At 44.4% G+C, this 24,216-nt stretch overlaps 1 protein-coding gene across 2 annotated transcripts in view; it reads right to left on the minus strand.

Annotated features, from left to right (window-relative positions):
* SPAG17 (sperm associated antigen 17) overlaps positions 1 to 24,216 on the minus strand; it is a 742,651-nt gene that overhangs the window by 323,508 nt on the left and 394,927 nt on the right. For both annotated transcript variants that reach the window (XM_033941513.1, XM_033941512.1), the window contains exon 25: positions 12,492 to 12,594. In XM_033941513.1, the coding sequence (XP_033797404.1) occupies positions 12,492 to 12,594 (103 nt within the window). The remainder of the gene's footprint in view (positions 1 to 12,491; positions 12,595 to 24,216) is intronic.

Here is a 24,216-nt window from a genome sequence, read left to right on the forward strand (position 1 = left end):
TAATTCTGTTATCATTGGACTAGATATTCAAAATGATTTAAATGGCCAGGACAGGCTCCTGGCTGTTCAAATCATCTGTCCAGGGCTAACCAGGCATTTTCAATCTTCATGTTCAGCCCAAATGGTGTCACACAATTCAGCAAAAATACCCAATGTTGTTCCTCATAATTTAAATATTGCTCATAGAAGGAACAACATTGGGTATTTTTGCAAATGGAAGTTGGAGGGTTAATTCCCTTGAAACAGCCAATTGAGTGAAACATGAATTCATGCTGGGACACAAGATAGGTTGAATTTGTTTTGAATTTAAAAAGAAAAATGATCAATGAAGAATACTATAATGGCAAGAAAATATAATGATAAAACAGCAACTAATTTTGCCTATTTTTATATATTAAAAAAGTACTACATAAGGTGAATGTCCATATTGCTGTCTGTTGTTCTGCTGAGCACTGGCATTGAAACAGCAAAATGCATTTATTGCATACTTGTCCTCTGTCGGAAATATTATGGTGGTATATTAGTTGTGTTAATAAAAATTTATAAACAAAGCCCTGCCAGCTGAACATCTCTTTCTCTAGTTCAGCAGCAGGAACTTTGATTTATAAGAATGGAATACGCTAAATATTAGAGTACTAAGGCTTATATGGATGCTGCGGGGACGGTGACGGGGCGGTGAATGGGATGGCAGTGGCGGTGACGGGGCGGTGAAAGGGATGGCAGTGACGGTGACGGGGCGGTGAATGGAATGGCGGTGACGGGGCGGTGCAGAGGATGGTGGGCCGGGGACGGGGCGGTGACGGGGACAGATTTTTTCCCCGTGTCATTCTCTAGTTAGGAAGAGTATGGGATTTAAGAATAAAGTTGTTATTATTATTATTATTATTACATTCTATTAAAATGATTGTTCTTCCCAAATTACTGTATTTGTTCTCTGCAATTCTGTACAAATACCATCTTCCTTTTTTAAAGGATTGGAGAAAAACTTTTTATTTATATTTGGAATAATAGACATCCAAGGGTACAACATAATATGTATACCAGCCCAAAAAACTAGGTGGAATGGCGGTTCCTCACTTTCAATCATATTATCATGCAGCACAACTACAATACTTGATTAGCTGGAAGTATGAATCTCAGAAGGGTTGGGTAACTTTGGAGCAAAATTTATTAGAGGGAATTCCTCTATGGGTAATTCCATGGTTACCTATTGAATCTTTTTTTTTTTTTTTTTTTAATCTTTATTCATTTTCATATCTTACAACAAGTGTACAATATTTAATCAGAAAATTCTTACAAATCACTTGATATTCTTATATATTATTATCAAAAGCATAAAAAAGAAAAACCCTCCCTTATTATCCCTTCCATTAGGAGTCAACCAATTAAAACATATATCATACATCCCAATCCCACACTAATCATATTCCTATATATTGAATCTTTGAAAAAGTTAGCTTCCAATACTAATCCTATTATACAACTTATATTGACATTATGGATTAAATTACAAATTAAGTTGATGGAATCCCAAAATTAAGGTATGCCCCCTTCTTTGCTCCTGGAAAAATGGATAAGGCCTTTAATTATTGGGAAAGACAAGGTTTAAGATCTTTAGGTCAATTAATAAATGAAGGAAATTTAGTTTAATTTGCCTATTTGAAATCAGAATATGGCTTGGTAGAAAGAAAATTATTTCACTATAGACAATTAAAATATTTCTATCATAAGAGAGTATTAGTTTCAAGTTTATTAAAATATTTGTTATACCGCTTATTCAAATTTCTAAGCAGTGTACAGCAATAAAAAGTAAAGTTTATAAAACAAACATTTAGTATTAAAATAATAAAAACAAGACAGTGTTAGTCTAATAAGGGTTAAACAGGGAGCACGTAAGTTGACTACACACAAGTAGGAAAGGGGGAAGAACTACAATAATTTAAGTAAAGAGAACATTAAAGGTAAAAACACAAGGTAGGTAGGAAGACTAGCATAGTTTAGTCCTGAAAAGGACAATTTTTTTATTTATCCAAAGGCATCCTTAAATAAAAAAGTTTTGAAGTTTGCCTTAAATTGCTTTATTGAAGATTCCATTCGTAAATGATGAGGCAATGAATTCCATAGAGTAGGCGCGGTAACAGCGAAATTATTGATTCTTAAAGTATTGATAATCTTGAGAGATGGAACAGTTAAGAGATTTTGTGATGTAGAATAGAGAATGACACGGGGAGCGATCCCCGCAGGCAGCTGCGGCGTGGCTGCGGTTTGGCTGCGGGTTATGGAGACTCCAAAGCCAAATCACCGCAGACACGGGGACAAAAGTTTTCACCGCCCGCAAAAACGATGAAAAGATTTGTCCCCGCAGGCCAATGTGCCCCCTTCTAGGAACCGCTATTTACCTGTGTTTCACTGTGCTCCTCTTTTGTCAGATCAACCCTTCCTGCCAATAGAACCCGCCCCCCCCCCCCGACGATCGCCGGCAGGAAGGTGCTCAGCCCTTCATGCCGACAGAACCAGCCCTCCCCAACGATCGCGGCAGGAGGGTACCCATCCCCTCCTGCCTACCCCAACAGCCCCCCCGACGATCGCAGCAGGAGGATATCCAACCCCTCCTGCCAGCTCCCCAACAGCCCCCCTATGATCACTGGTAGGAGGGTGCCCAACCCCTACTGCCGACCCCCCCAACGGCCCCCTATATCGCCAATAGGAGGGTGCCCAACCCCTCCTGCCGGACCCTCCCCCAACAAACCCCGCCATCCCGAAACACCACCCTTAGTCTTACTTTCCAAGTTGGACCGGACAGCTCCTCGCTCGTCTGGCCAGCAGGCCTGCCTCCGGCCAAATGAGGCGGGCCCGCCCCTCCCCTCCCCTGCCTAACCCACAGGATCCTAGGGCCTGATTTGCCCAAGCACCTAAGGCCCCTCCTATAGCGGGAGTGGCTTTAGGTGCCTAGACCAATCAGGCCCTAGGATCCTGTGGGTTGGGCAGGGTAGGGGCGGGCCCGCCTCATTTGGACGGAGGCAAGCCTGCTGGCCATACGTGTGAGGAGCCGTCCAGTCCAACTTGGAAAGTAAGACTAAGGGGGTTCCGGGGTGGGAGGGTTCGTTGGGGGGGGTCCAGCAGGAGGGGTTGGGAACCCTCCTGCCGGCGATCTTAGGGGAGGCCATTGGGAGGACCGGCAGGAGGGGTTGGGTACCCTTCTGCTGCGATTGTCGGGAGGGCCGTTGGGGGGGGTCTACAGGAGGGGTTGGGTGCCCTCCTGCCGTGATCGCTGGGGGGAGGGGAGACTTGCAGCCGTAGCCGCGGTCACTATGCTAATCACGGCAGGGAGATCTTTGCCGCGATTAGGTACAGCGGCCGCGTCTACTTACCATGTAGGCTAACATTGTAAGCATTTAAAGTACATGTCGTGTTTGTTTTTGCATTGCTAGCCCCAGGGGTGGTGGAAGATTAGTGATTGAAAAATTGTATGAAAAATAACTATTTTAAATTTAGTGATCAAAATGTGTCAGTTTTGAGAATTTATATTAATTAATTTTTTCTCTGCGTGTTTTGTTTTTGTATAGTTATTAACTAATATTTAACTAAGTTTTAAAGTTTTAAAGAATGTTTCCTTTATACGTAAATAAAGAAAAGTATATAAAATCGTACCCATTTGAGGCTTTTATGTATGCAGCGGTGACGGTGACGGGGCGGTGAATGGGGTTGCAGTGGCGGTGACGGGGCGGTGAATGGGGTGGCAGTGGCGGTGACGGGGCGGTGAAGGGAATGGCGGTGATGGGGCGGTGCAGAGGATGGTGAGACGGGGACGGGGCGGTGACGGGGACCAATTTTTTCACCGTGTCATTCTCTAATGTAGAACGAAGAGATTTGGCAGGGTAATAGGGAATAAGTAATCGGTCAATAAATTCTGGTAAACTAAATGAACGAGTGGTGAAGATTAATAGTAAAATTTTATAGCTAATTCTATGTTCGACAGGTAACCAGTGGGCATTAATTAGAAGGGGGGAGACATGGTTGTATTTCCTAGCACCGTAAATGATTTTAATAGCAGTGTTTTGTATAATTTGGAGCCGCCTTATTTCCTTTTTAGTGATGCCCTTGTAGAGGGCGTTACAATAATCTATACAAGTAATTACTAAGGAATGAATTAGTACAAGGGTGCCCACACTTTTTGGGCTTGCGAGCTACTTTTTAAATGTCAAAATGATCTACCAACAATAAAATTAAAAAAAAAACACAAAGCACACTGTACGCATTGAAAATGTTAATTATCATTCCTATTCCAGGGTTTTTCAAAGAGGTCAAAGCAGATGACTCCATGCACTATCACCTCAGTAACAGCCATACAAAAATAGACAAATATACCCCCCTCCCTTTTTACTAAACCACGATAGCAGTTTTTAGCGCAGGGAGCTGCGCTGAATGCCCAGCACTGCTCTCGACACTCATAGGCTCCCTGCGCTAAAAACCTCTATTGCGGTTTAGTAAAAGGGGACCTTAGTGTAAAATATAGACAGCAAATATAAATTCAGACACATTTTGATCACTAAATTTAAAATAAAATCATTTTTCCTACCTTGTCTGGTGATTTCATGAGTCTTTGGTTGCACTTTCTTCTTCTGACTGTGCATACAATCTTTCTTCCCTTCTTTTAGCCTGTATGCTTCCTCTCCTCCAGACCTCATTCCTTCCCCCAACTTTTCCTTCCTCTTCCCTGCCCTTTCTTTCTCTCAGCCTCCCTTTCTTTTTTTTCTGTTTCTCTTCTTTCCTTCTGTCTCTCTGCCTGCCCTTTTTCTTTCTTTCTCCCTGCCCTCCCCCAAGCCACTGCCACTGCCATTGCCATCGGGGACCAGGACCCAAACGCCACCAATAACAGGCCCCAAGCTCTCCCTGCTTCGGCCAACCAGCATTCCTCTCCCCGACGCCAATTCTGCCGTCGGGAAGAGGAAGGCTGATCAGCCCAAGATCGTGATCAACCTATTGGGGGAAATGCTGCCGGGTCCTGCCTTCGTGGAAACAGAAAGTAGGCAGGACCCGGCAGGAAGAAGAACAAATGCTTCACTAACCTGTCTCCCTCATTAGCCCGTAGCGAACGCTTGCTTCAGGGCTCTCAACATGTGCGTGCAGCTTCCCTTCTTCCCCCCCCCCCCCGGACATAACTTCCGGTTTCGGAGGGAAGAGAAGAGAAGCCGGCACGCACACGTTAGAGCCCGGAGCATAAGTTCGCTAAGGGCTGAAATCTCCAAGCCATTTTTTTCGGGGGGGGGTTTAATGTTCAGCAGCGGCAGATGACAGCTGGGCGGACCGCCCAGCTAAAAGGCCCTAGGGAGAACACTGGAGAGGAAGGCTGATCGCCCATAGATCAGGACGGCAACACGAGTCTATCACGGAGCCCGGGATGGGCTCCGCGATCGACTCACGTTGCCTTCCTGAGCTACTGGTCGATCGCGATCGATGTGTTGGGCACCCCTGAATTAGTATATTAAGAGATGATAGATTTAACAGTTTGGAAAGAGAACGTATCATCCTGAGACGGTAAAAACATTTCTGGACCACTGTACTAATGTGGTTATGGTAGAAAAATTTACAGTCAAAAGTAACTCCCAAAAGTTTGAGAGTAGAGACCACTTTAATTGGAATTGATTCAAATTTCAGGGGGGCCTGAAGGGTTAGTCCCTCTTTAAGAGGGAAAATCATCAGTTTAGATTTATTGATGTTAAGTGACAACATGTTGGTATCGAGCCATAGTTTAATTTTTTCGAGTTTTAGATTAATGGAGGCAATTTCATCAGAATTATTCAGATCAATGGGGTGTATTAGCTGCACATCATCAGCATATGCGAAGGTGGTAAAGCCAATAGTGGAGAATGGTTACAAAATACTATATCAATAGTATTATACCCCTGTACGTTTAAAAGCTATATTTGATAAGGGTACAGATCAATGTTAGAGATTGTGTGGATTTCAAGGTTCCTTTATTCATATTTGGTGAAATTGTCCTAAGGTACAAATTTTTTGGGAACAAGTATGAGTTTCATATCAGAGGTGTTGGGGTTTTAGGTATACAAACCTAAGGAATGTTGTTTATTAAATATGGTTACATCAGCGATATTAATTCATCATAGGAAATGGATTGGTTTAGTAATGACAGCAGCATGGATTGTACTAGCTGCATATTGGAAGAAAAAAGATTTACTATCAATTAAGATAGTTCAATGTAAGGTATAATTTGTTTATAACATCTAAACTAACTGCTATGCAAAGAAATCAGCTATCTTCATTTCAAAAAATATGGTCTAAATATAAAACTTGGGAAGAATTTGTTATACTAGAAAAGACTATAATGGTTTGAATCTAGAATAGTTAAGTCACCTCATGATCTCTATGGGTGGAGGGGTGGTAGGGTTCATGTCCCCTGGACTGGAAAACTGCCAACGTTATCCCACTCCACAAAAAGGGATGCAGGTCAGAAGCTGAAAATTATAGACCGGTGAGTCTCACATCAATAGTGAGTAAACTGATGGAGAAGTTGATCAAGAACAGATTGGACACATTTCTAGATGATGAAAGATTAAGGGATCCCCACCAGCATGGCTTTATAAAGGGAAGGTCATGTCAATCCAAGCTTCTTTGACTGGGTAACGAAAAAACTGGATGAGGGTGAGTCCCTGGATATCGTGTATTTAGACTTTAGTAAGGCTTTTGATAGTGTTCCATAGAAACATAGAAGATGACGGCAGAAAAGGGCTACAGCCCATCAAGTCTGCCCACTCTGCTTACCCACCCCCTGTCTATGCCCTAATGACCCAATTTCCTTATCTTGACCCTCGTAGGGATCCCACATGGGTATCCCATTTATTCTTAAAGTCTGGCACGCTGTCTGCCTCGATCACCTGCACTGGAAGCTTGTTCCAATGATCAACCACTCTCTCTGTGAAGAAATACTTTCTGGTGTCGCCATGAAATTTTCCGCCCCTGAGTTTGAGCGGGTGCTCTCTTGTGGCCGAGGGTCCCTTGAGAAAGAAAATATCATCTTCCACTTCGACACGTCCCGTGAGGTACTTAAATGTTTCGATCATGTCTCCCCTCTCCCTACGTTCCTCAAGAGTGTAGAGCTGCAATTTGTTCAGTCTCTCTTCGTACGAGAGACCCTTGAGCCCCGAGATCATCCTGGTGGCCGTCCGTTGAACCGATTCAATTCTGCGCACATCTTTACTGTAATGTGACCTCCAGAATTGCACACAGTACTCAAGATGAGGTCTCACCATGGCCCTGTACAACGGCATTATGACTTCAGGCTTTCGGCTGACGAAACTTCTATTGATACAACCCAATATCTGCCTTGCCTTAGATGAAGCCTTCTCCACTTGATTGGCAGTTTTCATGTCTGCACTGATGATTACTCCTAAAAATCGTTCTGCTGAAGTCCTAGTTAAAGTTTCTCCGTTCAAGAAGTACGTCCTGCATGGATTTCCGCTTCCGAGGTGCATGACCTTACATTTCTTAGCATTGAAGCCTAGCTGCCAGGTTGAGGACCAACTTTCCAATGTAAGCAGGTCCTGCGCCATATAATTCTGTAAACTGCATTCACTTACTATATTACATAGTTTGGCGTCATCGGCGAATAGTGTTATTTTACCTTGAAGCCCTTGAGTCAGATCCCCTATGAATATGTTGAAAAGGAGTGGACCCAGGACCGAGCCCTGCGGCACTCCACTGGTCACCTCCGATGTTTTAGAGAGGGTACCATTAACCACCACCCTCTGAAGTCTGCCACTCAGCCAGTCATTGACCCATGCAGTTAGTGTCTCTCCTAACCCCATCGATTCCATCTTGCTTAGCAACCTGCGGTGTGGGACACTGTCAAAAGCTTTACTGAAGTCCAGGTACACGACGTCCAAAGACTCTCCCAAGTCCAACTTTCTTGTTACCCAGTCAAAGAAGCTGATGAGATTGGATTGGCAGGACCTACCCTTGTTGAATCCATGCTGACTGGGATCCCGTAGATTCCCTTCATTCAAGATAGTGTCCAATTTGCTTTTAATTAGTGTTTCCATGAGTTTGCACACTATTGATGTGAGACTCACCGGTCTATAATTCGCAGCCTCTGCCCTGCAACCCTTTTTATGCAGAGGAACGACATTAGCTAATTTCCAGTCCAGGGGAACTTTCCCCTTATTTAGGGAGAGATTGAATAGCTCAGCCAACGGTTTCGCCAGGACAGCGCTCAATTCTCTGAGCACTCTTGGGTGCAAATTGTCTGGTCCCATGGCTTTGTTCACCTTGAGTCTTGCCAGTTCACTGTAAACTTCACCTGGTGTGAACTCAAAATTCTGAAACGGGTCTTCTGTGCTTTGTGTTGCCTTCAACTGCGGACCGTGTCCCGGTGCCTCACAGGTGAAGACTGAGCAGAAGTATTCATTCAGTAGTTCGGCTTTATCGGAATCTGCTTCCACGTAACTTCCGTCCGGTCTTCTAAGACGTACTATCCTGCCTGTGTTCCTTTTTCTGTCACTAATATACCTGAAGAAGGATTTGTCCCCCTTTTTAATGTTTTTTGCCAGAATTTCTTCCACTTGAAGTTTTGCCTCCCTAACTGCCATTTTAACCGCTGTAGACCTGGTCCTATATTCTACTTTTGCCTCTCTTTTCTCCGTGCGCTTGTAGGAGAGAAACGCTTTTTTCTTCTCCTTAATGAGGTGCGAGATCTCCGCGGTGAACCATTGGGGTTTATTGTTTCTTTGTCGTTTATTTACTGATTTTATGAAGCGGCTAGTTGCTTCATGTATGGTTGATTTCAGTGTTAACCACTTAGCTTCTACATCATCAGTCTCCGCTTGGTCCTGCAGCGTCTGATGGACGAAATCTCCCATGCGTGCGAAGTCTGTGCCCCGGAAATTGAGTACCTTTGTTTTCATGTTTGATCTAGGGAAGCCTTTCCTAAGGTTGAACCATACTATGTTGTGGTCGCTGGAGGCTAGCGTATCTCCTACTGAGACCTCTGAAACGCTTTCCCCGTTGGTGAGTACCAGGTCGAGGATCGCCTGGGCCCTAGAGGGCTCCGTTACCATTTGTTTGAGACGTGCTCCCTTTATGGAGGTTAAGAGCCTCCTGCTACAGCTGGTTGTCGCTGAAAATGAGTTCCAGTCTGCATCAGGCATATTGAAGTCCCCTAGCAGTACAGCTTCTCCTCGTAGAGTGATATTCTCTATGTCTTCAATTAATTCTGCGTCCATGTCTTCCAGTTGTCTTGGGGGTCTGTATACCACACCTAGATACAGGCATTTTTCTCTGCCTCTTGCCAGGTTTACCCAGAGGGACTCCCCAGTGTACTTGACATCTGTGATCCTGGTGGTTTTGATGTCCTCTTTAATGTATAGAGCTACCCCCCCTCCTAACCTGCCCTCTCTGTCCTGACGAAGTAGATTGTAGCCCGGTATAGCCATATCCCACCCATGTGAGTCCGTGAACCAAGTTTCAGATATTGCCACCGTAGGTTATTGAACACGATGTACTCGTTAGGACTAAGAAAAACACTGACAGCATGGGTACAAGACTGGCTTAGCGGCAGGCTTCAAAGAGTAATGGTGAACGGTATCCCCTCAAAAACGTCAAAGGTGACCAGCGGAGTGCCACAGGGCCCGATGCTATTTAATATCTTTATTGGGGACCTAACACAGGGACTTCGAGGCAAAATTACATTATTTGCTGATGATGCAAAACTATGCAACATTGTGGGCAGAGCAACCGGGCCCAGCACTATGGAGAAGGACCTGCTTTTGTTGGAACAATGGTCCAGTACTTGGCAACTGAACTTTAATGCCAAAAAATGTAAAGTAATGCACCTTGGGAGTGGAAACCCATGCAGAACATACATCTTGAATGGTGAAAACTTAGCGAGATCCACTGCAGAAAGGGACTTGGGAGTTCTCATCCGAGAAGATATGAAGGCTGCCAATCAGGTGGAGAAAACTTCAGCAAAGGCTAGACAAATGCTGGGTTGCATCAGAAGGAGCTTTATCAGTCGAAAGCCTGAAGTAATACTACCATTATATAGATCCATGGTGAGACCTCACCTGGAGTACTGTGTCCAGTTCTGGAGGCTGCATTATCAAAAAGATGTGAAGAGAATGGAGTCGATCCAGAGAATGGCCACTAGGATGATCTCAGGACTTAAAGACATCACATATGAAGAATGTCTGACCAGACTTTGCCTATATTCTCTCGAGGAGCGCAGAGAAAGAGGGGACATGATAGAAACATTCAAATACATCACGGGTCGCATTGAAGTGGAGGAAGAATTATTTTTTCTTATAGGTCCCACGGCAACAAGAGGGCATCTGCTAAAACTGAAGGGGAGAAGATTTCATGGTAACACCAGGAAATACTTCTTCACCGAACGGGTGATTGATCGATGGAATAAACTTCCACGCCAGGTGGTCGAGGCTAGTAGCGTACTCGACTTCAAAAATCGATGGGACAAACAGGTGGGGGTGCTACAGAGTTATGCATAAAAGATAGGTACACCACGGAGGGAGGATTCTTGAGTGGGCAGACTTGTTGGGCCGCCGGCCCTCTTCTGCCATCATATTCTATATTTCTATGTTGCTATGGTTTATGGTATTGGTGGGAGGGATGTGATTTAAGGATTAGTGATGAATATTATAAGGAAAGATTGTGATTATGATTATATTTTTTTCTAAATTGTGATATATGTTGGAAATTTGGATGGAAGGAGGGAAACTTATTATCACAATAGTGTATACAGTTGTTATGGAGCATGATTTTAATGTTTTTGTATTTTGAAATTACTTTAATAAAGAATTTTTTTTTTTTTAAAAGAAGAATTTCCTAACATCACTCTTGTCTACCACCCCTCAACCTCAGATTATGCCCTCTGGTTTTATCATTTTCCTTTCTCTGGAAAATATTTTGTTCTTCGTTAGGACCTTTCAAATATTTGAACATATGGGCTCAAAGTAAGATGGAACTCAGCTGGTAGATAGTAGGTTATCAGAATACTAGTATGGGTGCAGATGCAGACAGGGCCTGCAAAGTGCTTGCTGAGACTCTGAAGTGGTCAAATATTTAGCTCCTGATAGATGCTAGGGAGTGCTGAAAATACAGTATGCTGCATAACAACCATAATACATATAATTATACAATGGATATTTAGCAACTGGTTTCCAATATCTGTACAAAATGAAGGAGCATTAAAGAAAAATACTGTTAGAAAAACAGATTAGCCAGCCCTCAGACCTCTATTTTATATGGCTTAACCCTCAAATTCTGTACAAGGTGTCATAAGTTGCATCAAGTAGAAAAATATATTGGGAGAAAAATAAAAAAATAATAAATAAACAATAATAAGATCTAATTAAAAAAAGATCTTAACCATAACAAAAAATGTGAAACAGTTGTGCTCAGTCAGATTAACACCATCTCCACTGGAAGTGGTGTAATCAAAAACCACCATAATATGTTAATAAAATTATAGAGAATGTTACTTAGCTTGCTGAATCTTGTCAGGAGGCCAGATGGATGATGTAGTGGTGAAGTTCCTCAAACACACTGCCAGTGTGTTTCACAAGGTGCGAAGATCCACAAATGTGAAAATAATATTCAAAAATCCAGTATAGATCAAGGAGCTACAAGCATCCATAGTTTACCATTAAATCCATAATCAATTAGTACATGATCAAAACTTCCTCTTCCTCAACATGAGTTCATGTTTCACAGTTTGCTTCATCAGGAGGAAGAACTCAGTCCGAGCAGAACAGGATAACAGGATTGCCAGCAGTTTGATGAGGAATTTCACAACTACATCTTCCATACTGCCTTCTGTTGACAAGATTCAGCAAGATAAGTAATATTCTCTATAATTTTATTAACAATTTATGGCGGTAGGCAGGTGATGCTATGATGTTTTTTTATTACACCAGTGCCAGTGGGGATGGTTTTAATCTGACTGAGAACAACTTTATCACATTTTTTGTTTTGTTTAAGATTTTTTTTTTTTAAATTACTAGATCTTTTTATTGTTTGGCCATAAGTTGCATGTCATGTACCGACACTAATTGTCACTAATTAGAAGTTATGCGGACAATTTGGTAGGCACATTCTATAAAGTGATGCACATCATTTCTAGTGTGCGAATCTCAAAAGGTGATGTGACCATGGGAGGAGTATGGATGGATCATGGGCATTAGAATATGCCCAATCTGCGCACAACTTAAGTGTAGGCATTTAGGCCTAGTTTTCCTTGGCATAAATAGTGCCTAAATGTTATGCTGCATACAACTGATAAGCATGATTCACACTAAGTGCTGTGCTGATTGGCATCATATATAGAATTGGGGCCTAACTTTATCTATATGAGGCTTTGAAAAATGAAAGATTCCCATTTGGCTTTTATAAAACAGAGTTCATAAAAAGATTCACAATCAGCCAATTATTTAATGTGGTGATGTGCTATCTCCATGACAAACCTGCAGATCTTTCTTTAAGATAAGTCACGAATAGCCCATTGGGACAAGATATATTCAAGCTCTGAAACACAGTGACATCTTCTGGACCCAGTAGAGGTTCCATCTACAAAACATAAAGCTAGTTAGTATGACAATTTGTTTTAAAAAATGAAAAATCCATTTCTAATAAACCCAACAGTAATATTTAAACCCCGAAGTTAGAATTGGATTAATTTTAATTTGTACCCAGATTTTCAGCACTGACTGATACTAGGATATCAGCACTGAAATATCCACATATGGAGCGGCTGATGGAAGTTATCCAGGAACTACTAATATTCATTGCTGGTACCCAAATAACCATCTGGTTAATTTAGGACAGCAAAACAGCTCTGCAAAAGATAGGCATTGGTGCTGAATAACAGTAGCACCGAGATAACTTCCAGCTATGCCTTGGCTCTGTCCTGGACTGTAATGGCACTACCCAGATAATGTTAAGGTAGTCAGAGATCATTTTCAGCAACATTACCAGATAATGCAATGGAAACATAGTTAAAAGCACAGAAAAATAAAGCCACCAGACAACAAAGGTATGGAAAATGATTTTATTTTCAATATAGTGATTGAAATGTGTCAGTTTTGAGAATTTATATCTGCTGTGTATATTGTATGTATATGAAAAATGAATGGAAAAAATTGCATTACAATCAGTAAAGGGGGTATGATCTGGGGAAGAGCTTGGGTGGGTCTAGGCTGGAGTTTGTGAGGTCTGTGGTTAGGGGTATTCAGTTGAAATTTCTTAGGCTTCCCTGCTGGCACTCCCTACTGGCATTTCAGGGCCTGACTGGAGGGCCTTTGCGCGTGCGTGGATGTCGACGTGATGATGTTACGCATGCACATGATGTCTTCATGGCAACGTCTGCGCATTTCTTGGTGCCTCGAGAAATTTGAGACACTGATTTAGAGGAAGTAAAGGCATTGATTGTGATCCCTAGTCATCCCAGTCTTTCTCTGACTGGACCTCCGGTTCCTGCAGGTGAACATCCAGAAGTGGCACTGTGCTCTGTGAGGACAAACCCTTCATGTGCAAAAGCTAGCATGATCCCCGTTGGTACAGCTAGATTCCTATAAATCATATAGACTTCTAATATAAAACCAACAGGGGCTATTCTTGTCTCCTCATTGGTCCAGAAGTGCCCACGCATTTGTGCTGCATCAAAGATACTATGTCACTAACTAAGGGCTCTGGAGGGGATCTTTGTCCCAAAAACATGAGCACCTGTGACTCCATCACCCTAGAGGGACCATAAGAGGCTAAGCCTAGTGCTCCTGCCTCCCCCCCCCAACATGCCCATGGCACGTGAAACATGGACACTCCTCAGCCGGCCATCCAGCACAAATCTGGCATGAATCATGGTTAAAACATCCTGAGAAGTGCATCCATAGTGATTTTAGTCAAAACTGAGAAGTTCTGAGGCAGATAAATTGGAAAATCCAAGATGGCCATTGTGGTACTGTTTTGGCACAAAAAAACGGTCCAGGAAGGTTAACTAAAAGCACAAAAATTCAGAAATAGTTTTTGGAGGTAGAGGACCCAAATCCTAGCCTCAGAAACCCCCCAAAATGCAATCACAGAACTGCCCCATGTCTCCCATAGGCAGCAATACTGTACTTACAGTCTGCTGGTGCTGTGCCTGCATCAGCTGAAACAGCAGCTGGGAAATGGAGATTTCTACCTTAGACAAGCATGTGAAAACAGTCCTAGTTCTTGTTTCTTTGGGCTGCCATTCAGACCCTAAAAGAGTCTAAAGATCCAGATCCCCACAGCTCCATACACATTGTGTGTGTGTGTGTATGGGGGGGGGGGAAACAAATGCAGCCAGCTTCTGATAAAGGCCTAAGGACTAACACGGAGCCACACAGCCTGAACTCAAGCTCCGGTAATAACCAGGAGCAAGCCTTGCTCCTAGGGGACCGATCCCCGAGCCTTCCAAAAGAGTTAAAGCAGGCTAGCTAGGCAGGTGCCCTGTAAAAGTGTTGCCCTCCCAGCTACAGACTTCTGACAGCAGAGTCTGTATCTTCTCTCAGACAGAGCTGCCCCAGGTAAACTGGGCACCTCTGAAGCACTGAGATGCCTCAAATTCAGGATAAAATCCTGAAAATAACAAACCAAAATCAGAGTAGATTAAAGAAGATACCTTAAACTTGCATGTAAAAGGGAAAAAACTGAGGAGCTACATCATAGCCTAGGGATGCAGGACGCAGAGCTGACAAATGTAGTTGATGCCTTCTATGCAAGTTGTGATTAGGGGTGAATAACCCACTGGTTCAAGATTCATATATCTTTTGCACTAGAAGCACTGTTCTTTATTATGACTTGATCTAAGCAGTAGTGGCAAGTGAACTTATGAAGCGAGGAACATATTATTGCTTAGATTGAATTCAGCGAGGCAGACCTTAGGAGTGCTATTGTAGCTGCAGCAGTGAGATTTTAGTTTAGAGCTTAGAGGAGCAGCTGTTTGTTCCTAAAAGAACTGGAAGTAAGAAGCTAGCAATTTGCTAGAGTTTGTTTTGAGAGTGATATGCCAGTGGGTATAGTACCAAGATAACCAGGGAAGCCTGGTTCAAAACCCACTGCTACCCACTGTGATCCTGGGCAAGCCACTTAACTCTCCATTTCCTCAGATACTGTATAAACTTAGGCAGGCTTTTATAAAGGTGTGCTGCCAAATGCCAAGCCGCCCATAGGAATAGAATGGACAGCACAGCATTTAGTGTGTGCTGCTTGGCAGTGCATCTTTGACAAAAGACCCATTAGATTGTAAGCCCTCCAGGAACAGGGGCATACCAAGTGAATCTGAATGTAACTCACCTTGAGCTACTATTGAAAAAGATTTGAGCTAGAAACCACATCCAGCGTGGCAACCATGAAGCCTAGAATTTGAAGATAATCTCACGTCGAAGGAGCCGGCTGCTCCAAAAACGCAGAAATCTGTACACACAGCTTCTGTCTGCGAGTCCTGGGCAGGCAGACATAGCCCACAGCTGTACCGACGAGGACTCCCAAGCATGCTGACCTCATGGCTGCAGAGGACTCATTCTGAGGATGATAATCCAGCCCAAGTCCTCCAACACCTGAAGCACCTGCTCCACTGTGCGTCATCCCTCGGCCAATGAGGGAGCTCTGATCCACCAGTCGTCTAGATAAGGGTAAGCTGCCATCACCACCATCACCTTGGTGAAGGTCTGAGGCGCCATCACCAGCCCAAAGTGCAGGGCTGAGAACTGATAAAGCTGCTCCAGAACATGATACCGCAGAAACTTGTGGTGGGTCAGAAATATGGGAATGTGTAAGCACAGAAGCTGCTCCAGAACATGAAACCGCAGAAACTTATGGTGGGCCGGTAATATGGGAATGTGTAAGCACGCCTCTGTAAGATTTAGAGAGGCCAGAAAGTCCCCCGGAGCGACTGCTGCAATGACCGACCACACAGTCTCCATTCGGAAGCGGGGAAGAAACAGCCTCCATTTGGAAGTGAGGAAGTTTGAGAGCCGCATTCACATGCTGAAGATCCAGAATAGGCCTCCAATCATCGGAGCCATTCTTTGGCACGCTAAAGTATACAGAGTATCTGAGGATGCATGACACCGGTTCTATAGCTTGAATATCCAGCAAGCACTGAACAGTAGCCTGGACTCTGAACGCCTTGTCCGGTCATCTGGACAGAGAAACCATGAACCAGTCTAACAGAGGCTGGGAAAATTCCAGCTTGTATCCTGATCGAATAATGTCCAAGACCCACTGGTCTGCTGTAATGTGCATCCAAGCAGGCAGAAACTTCAAGAGCCATCCCCCTATCCGCAGAGGGGCATTCAGCATCCTGGCTTCATCGCATCTTTTTCTTATGTTTTGCAGGATGGGTGGCAGAAGGTTGGGAAAGCCTGTAGCTCGCATACTAACCTCGGGAGTTCTGGAAAAATTTCTGCAACATGGAATGTGCATACTGTCCGGAGCGTCTGGAACCACAAAAATTAGAACACCTAGAACCCCTGTAGGGTCTGGGTCTACTATCAGGTAGGGATTTTGGGTGACGGTCTATTACCAAATCCAGGCCTGTGCCAAACAATAACTGTTCCTGACAAGACAGCCTCGCTTAAGTTGCCGTGGAATTGGAAACACCAGTCCACTGCCTGACCCAGAGCATTCAGCGGGCTGAAAGGGAGAACGCTAACACCTTTGCCAGCACTATTAAAAGGTCATATAAGGCATCCGCTATATAAAGTGTCCCAGCCAGCTGCAGTTATGGATGAGGCTCCACCACATCAGTCTTTAGCATGCGCAGCTGAGAGAGACAAGCACGTGCAACAAAAGACGTTGCCACAGCAGCTGAGATGCCCAAATTGGCTGTTTCCAAAAGTTTCCTGAGGACCACAGCCACATGGCAGTCCTGCATAGCTTTCAACACAACACCTCCTGCACTGGGAAGAGAAGTGCGTTTAATCACTTGTGCCATCAAGGAATCCACCTTGTGCTGCCCCAAAAGCTGCTGACACTCCTGCACCAGGGGATACAAGCAGGAAATAGCTCTAGCACTCTTCAAAGTACCTTCTGGAGAGTCAAACTGCTCAGAGACCATAAAACTGATGCCAGGGAAAGGTCGCAGAATGCGAGTATCCACTACAAAACCTGGGCGGAGCCGGCTGAGTGGTTAAGCTCAAGTCTTGCAAAGATGCAGTAGTAAGAACAGGTAGAGCCTCAAACTTGATTAAGTGCAGGACAGTAAGTAATGGAGGCTGCCCCAGTGGAATGGCTGAGCACCTGCTTCTGTGGGGAAAAAGCTAAGTCGGTCGCTACAGCCTCCCCCCCAGCTGTGCCATGCGGCATGTGACACAAAGCCGCTCTAAAAATGCTACATTTGCACAATCCTGGCCTGAATTCACTTGAGGAGACCCCAAGGACTCCATCCCAGCAGTTTTCCATGCAAAAATCACAGTTTTGAAGAAGCAGGGAGAAGAAAAAAAGATTGCTAGAAATCCAAGATGGCTGCTGGCACCACATTCGCACCAGAAACACGATATTTCTCACACTTCCCAAAGTCCAAAATGGCAATTTTAGGATTTTTCAGGAGGGGGAACACAGTGGAACATGCAGAAACTCATGAAACCCCACTTTTTAAACTTTCCCCAACATCTCTCACAACTAGTGTCAGCTCCTTGTACTCACTGTGACCCGATACACTGGAATCCACCTGTTCACAGCTCTAATTCAGTAGCTGTATAAGAATTCACTACCACAATACTGGGAATGCTCTCACAAAGTTGATCTTCGGGCTGCCACTGTCTGACTATGCCTCCACTACAGCAGACCACCGGATGTGCACCAGGTCGGGCGGAGGTGCAAAAATGCAGCTGGCATGCTGCGGAACACCTCTAAGTAGGCCTAACAGTCTGCACTCAACCCCTGTTTAACAGAAGGTGAGACTACTTCAAGGACAGCCCTGAACTCCAAGGAAAACTATGCAGATTGGCTAACAGGTACCCAAAAGGGATCGGCCTGTCAGGTACAGACCGAAGTCTGTGAATTCTCAAGCAGACAGAGCTCCAAATTTGCTTCAAACACGAAAACACCCACAAAGGGGATGAAACTAAATTGAATTTAAAGCAATGGGGAGAGCAGAATACACACAGCTGCAGACATGTGTGCAAAAGGAAAGACTGTAGAGGGCGCTAGACCAATCTCACCTATTGCACTGGAAAATGACTTACCCAGCTTCAATGGTTGTCAGCTGACTGTTGCAGAGCTGCCAAGTTACCCAGCTCCAGAAGGGAAACTTTTTAGTCATCCTGTTTTTGAACTTCTATCCCAATTCAGTGATCTATTTGTAGCCCCTCATACCTAAAGTGACCATTTTTTTCCCCATTAAAACGGGAAAGGACCCCACCTGCCCCCCCCCCCCCCATCTCCCAGGATTTCCCCCCCACCCGGACACCTCCGGATCCTCCCACCCTTTAAATATAGTGCAAAATATAGACAGCAGATATAAATTCTCATAACTGATACATTTTGATCACTAAATTGAAAATAAAATCATTTTTCTTACCTTTTTTTGTCAGGCGATTTCATGAGTCTCCGGTTGCACTTCATTCTGACTGTGCATCCTTTCTTTATTTCTGTCTCTCTACCTGCCCCCCCCCCTTTCTTTCTGTCTTTCTTTCACTCTCCCGGCCTCCTTTTTTTGTCTTTCTTTCTCTTTCCCTGCCCCCTCAGCCACCCGCCAACGACCCTTCAAGCCACCGATGACGACTCCTCAAGCCGCCGCCCCCTTAAGCCTTTTTCCCTATCTGTCTCAGTGGAATCACAATCTATCTAACATACCTGGGGCTGTGGAGGACTGAGTGACTTGCCCAGGATCACTTATTCACCAGGGTCTCTTGCCCATTTGAAGTTTTCTTCTTTTCCACATGCTCACCATTCATCTTTCATCTCTGTGCATTCCCTTCCACTACCATATGCAACATTTCTGTTTCATTCACACTGTCTACCATCTCGCTCTCTCTCCCTGCCTTGTGCCCTGGGTCAAACCTCTCTATTTTCCTCCATGCATCTCTCTCTCCCTTCCTCCCCTCCATTATCATGTGCAATATTTATTTTTCTCTCCCCATGCACCATTTCTCCCTGTCCGCCACCCTAAGTACAACATTTTTCTCTTTTATCCATTCATGTCTCCCTCCCCTCCACCATATGCAAGATTTCTCCCTCTCATCCCTTTATACCTCTTTGTTTACTCCTGGCAGAATTCTGAGCAAAAAAAATTCAAAATTCTGCACACAAAATTAGCAAATTCTGCAAGTTTATTAGTCAAAATTTAAACAATACTTTTGCTAATTATTATCCATATTCTATTTAAACAGTTAAAATAAAATGTTTTTCTTCTACTTTTGTTGTCTGGGGTTTCATTTTTCCATCATATTGGTTCCAGTTTATTTTTTCTGCTTTCCTGTCTTCTGCTAATTCTCCTTCAAGTGGTTGCTATCCATTTGTTTTTTCTACTCTTTCCTGTCTATTCTCTCACTATACCTGCCTCAGACATATTGATCATTCCTTTTTAGATCTCTTCTGCCTCTTTCTTACCCTTCTCCTCTTTTCTACTTTTCAGCTACCTATCAAATTTCCATCTTCTCTCCCATTCCCTATCTCATTCCTTCCTCAGCCCTCCATTCCCTTTCATCTTCAATGTACCTCTATTACCATATTTCTACTCTCTGTTATATCTATCCTCTTATCCATTTCCTTGTCACCTTCTCCTTCCTCTCGAGATTCTACCATTCTCAGCATCTCTCTTCCTCCACCCTTATAGCCCAGCATCTCCTCTCTACCCTTGTAGCCTGGTATCTCCCTATCTCTTCCCTGATGCAATCTCCCACTATCTTCCCTCAATCCCATTTCCAGGCATCTCCCCAGCACTCCATTCTGCTCCTGGATCCAACATATCCCTCCTTCTCCCCTTCCACCTTGTGACAAATCTAGCTCTCCTGCTACTTTTGTCTCAGGTTTAACTAGAAGGAACAGTAAACCCCTATGCAGGAGAGCTGACAAGGTTGGCCCTGCCAATTATGAAAGCGCTGACCTCATTTGTACCGACATTGAGCCAGACATTGACTGCCAGGGAGAGTTCAGTCCAGTTGCAGGTTACTCTCCCAAGCCTGCTATTAGATCTCAAAGAAACTCAGGAGCTAGGAAACTATAGCTCCCATAACGCCAGAGTCATAGCAGGAAGTTGTCACATAGGCAGACACAGCTGCAGAGAGAGTTTTCTCCCTTCCCCCTCTTCAGAGCAGGGAGAGGCAAATTGGAGGCTGTTAAAACAGGGCAGCTGAGTCCCAGAGAGGGTAAGGAGCAAAGGGGGCTGCAAGGAGAGCCTCAGAGGCAGCAAGGCTTGCCTCTCCAGCTGAATTCTGACGAGCTGGGCAAGGATTGGGACATGGTGGACATTTCAGACGAACCTAAGACTACAGCTGAGAGGCAGCTAGAAGACTGGGAACCCATGGACATTAGTGTGCCAGTTATTCCTGGATGGAAACTGGATGCAATGGACACAAGCTGAGCAAGGTTGGAAGTGTTTTTGCTATTTTTTGTTTCTTACCTTTTTGTCTGAATTGTTTGAGCTTCCCAGAGCTAGCCTCTGAAGCACTCAAGAACCTGAACTGTTGCCTTGGACTGTGTAACATTCCAAACTACTCAGCGTTTGTGTTTTTCCCTCTCAGCTCATTTGGAGGCTAATTAGTTGGAGAAAAGATACTGAAGGAAGGTAAGACACAGAGGAGCTCCATGTGAATGAGTTCCCTATCTGCAGGTATTCTGTGGGAGAGCTTCAAGGTTAGCAGTTTTCCTTTTTGGTTTTGTAAAACTTTATTTTTCATACTGCAAGAGTTTTGTTTGCTCCTCTCTCCTGCTCTTTCCTGGTGAGGGAATATTGCTGGGACTATCCTAATCTCAGAGGGTTGGTGAAGAGGACTGAGGTAGAAAGACTAAAGTCCAGCCAAAGTCTTGTATGATTCTGTGTTTTAAATTGGAGCCAGGCTGTTTGTGAAGCCAGTGTGGCCAGGTTAGCCCAGAGCTCTCTGTTTTGGTTCTTATACAAAATGTTCTGCAAACTGCTAATAATACCAGGCAGTTTTAACCAGAGGTCAAAAATAAAAATACACCTTTACTTTTGGACATTCCTGGGTGTGTGCATTTTCCCTTGCCTGTATTCACTGTGAACATTGGACCGTATTGTTTTCACCCTAGGCGGTTGCCTAGATAGCCTGAAGGATTCCATGGTTGAAGGGAACGCGCTGGGAGCAGTTACGGTCACGGGGAACCCAGCTCGCTGCAGTGATCAGGAGCCCGTGGGTTGCGACAACCTCCTGTGTATCTTCTCTCCCTCTCATCTACCCCAACACCTCTCTCTCTCTCTCCCTTCTTTGTGCTCTATGTCAAATCACCCTTCCTCCCCTCCATTATGTGCAATTTTATCCTTCACCATGCATGTCTCCCTCTTCTCCCCTGTGCCACCATCTTTCCTTCCTCTCACCCTCCCCTCCCCCTGTGCCACCAACTTTCCTTTCTTTCACTCCTTCCCTCCCCCTGTGCCAACAACTTTCCTTTCTCTCCTCCCCTGTACTCCAAGGTGTGCTTCTTCAGGTCACGGTATCAGCAGTGACTCTCACATGCTGCCTGCTGCTAACCTAGAAATCACCTCTCTGCTGTGGAGAGACTTCTGGGTCAGCGGCAGGCAGAGTGTGGGAATTGCTACCGATACTGTGACATGGCAAGATTTGATGCTGACATGGCCGTCACGTTGAGATTCTGTGTGGGAAAAGGGAATTCCATTCCTCCCTTCTATCCCCCTGTGCAGCACTTCCCGATCGACTCCCCACCTCAATTTTTGAGTTTCCAAAAGCAGCAGCAGTGGTGAACAAGCTGCTCGAATCGTGGCCTACCCACTAGGGCTTCCCTCTGCCACATCATTAGTGATGTCATCTGTGATGAGGCAGAGGGAAGGCCCTGGCAGGCAAGCCAGGAGGAGGCTGCTGCTGCTGCTGCTTCTTTAGGAGACTCAGGATTCACTGAATCGGTGAATCTGATTTTTTAAGGACACAAATTGATTCACCGAAGTGAATCAGTAAATCGGACAGCACTACTCCAGGCTGGCCTCTCTTCCTGACTTTTCTTGCAGGTTTCCTCACTTCTCCTCGGGCCTCATGTCCGGCATGCACTAGGTGAAAGGGAGGAGAGGAGATTCCAACATCAGGTGACTGGCTCATGCGACAAGTCAGAGCTGTGCATGGCGTTTATACGTCAATGACTGCTGCTGCTGGGTCCTCCAAACTCCAGAGCAGTGCAGCGCTAAGTTTTAATTTTCGGCAGGTTGCCACCCATCACAGACACAGCTGCCCTCTACCGTTGCTGCCACCATCCCCAACTGCTGCCGCAGTGCCCCCTAAACGCTGAAACAAATGAGAGCAAATAGGAAAGCCACTTGGATGCTCCAATAGACCGCCAAAAGGACATGTCTGAGGAAACCCAGACATCTGGTAACCTTAATCTGACCTCACACAAGAATCATTCTGCTATTCATATTTGGATCTTTCAGTATCTCCCTCAGCTTTTCCCTCTCCCCCCTGCTCCCCAAACCTACCTCTGCATCATACTGGAACAAAGACACTGTGCCCAGAGGGAATTTATCCATCTATGCTCTGAGAAAATTCTACTACTATGAATACTTATGTTATATTTACTCAATAAAACATATCTCAGAAAATATGAGGGGTATCTGCATGTGTATCAGCATTGGGGGGTTTAACTTCTGCTCATGTATAATCTAACATTTGGGATTTAGTTATACAACAGCAGCAAACCAATATGGTTTTTGATGCCTTTATGTACTTTAAGAAGCCAAGTATATTTAAGTGAGGTTCTGTTATTTTCTGTAATGGTAAGGAAACCTCTCTAGACATATGCAGAATGAATCTTAGGAAAGAAACACCTTGATAATGAGATTAATTTTGAGGAGCATCGCCATAACGTGCTCTTCTTCTAAAGACACACAGTATTTTCTAGCCTCTTTGAGAGAGCTATGAATGAGATTAAGAAAGATATAAAGAATGCCCCCATTGTGATTCAGGCCCATATACTCAAAACTCACTGTGCATTTAATGATCGACGCTAAACCAGCATTTCAGTGGTCGATAACCAAAATGGCAAATCACGGTCTTTTCCATGGTTTGTAGCAGCCTCTGATAATCATATGTAAATAGATTACAATGAGCATTCCAATTGATGCCCAGATGATGCACACAATGAATCACCAGTTTTTAACACTCTGATGGGGGTGGTTGGTGGTGGTGGGGGGGAGGGGGTTGGCAATGGCAGCAGCAGGAGGGAGTGGGCATTCCTCCTGCCTATCTTCAGTAGATCTTTACAGTAGTTTTTTTACACATTCATTGAGTATCTTCTACAGGAACAAATGTGATTCTTTTGGCAGAGTCCACCAAATAGATGGAGAGGATTCATCTAGTACTGTAACAGAATGAAGTGAATGCAAGAGATGTTTGTTCTTCAAATGAAAAATGAGAACATGTTTGTGCTGACTCTGTGCTGTCAGTGCTCAGTGACCCTTGTGCTGGAGCAGCCGCTTCTTGATTTGTACTGGTTTGTGGTGCTAAGCGACTGATCTAATGTCTGCGCTAGTGTAGCAAAATAAGGGTCAGTACTATTTTCAGGTCAGAACATCACTGATGATGCAGATACTGCAGAAAATGGCTGTACAAGTCTGCACAGGGGCAACATCCAGAGTGACATCTGCTATGAGGTTCCTGTTCTCTCCTCCACTTTAGCTGGAACCTTTGAGACTGCTTTGACATTAAACCTGTGCATATGTGCTGAAAATAAAAATGTGCTTTAAACCTGGATGCCTCTGAGGAGGTCCATGCCATCTTGCTCCTTGGTGCCTGGACCTTTCAAGTCACTATGAAGGAAGGTAGAAACAATCTCTACAAAGTTCATTTCTGTCATGGTGTGTGCATAATGAATCTATCTGGAGATATTGCTCCCATGAGCATCTACTAGAGCAGTGTCTCGCAAACTTTGTCGAGCCATGGCACACATGCGCATAAACTAAGGTCATCCAGACAGGCCCTGAGCTACCAGTGGAGGGGAGGAAGGGTGGCAAGGAAGATGCATAGGGAGAAGGAGAGGCGC

This window comes from Geotrypetes seraphini, chromosome 4 (assembly GCF_902459505.1).
Source record: "Geotrypetes seraphini chromosome 4, aGeoSer1.1, whole genome shotgun sequence".
NCBI classification, from domain to species: Eukaryota; Metazoa; Chordata; class Amphibia; order Gymnophiona; family Dermophiidae; genus Geotrypetes; species Geotrypetes seraphini.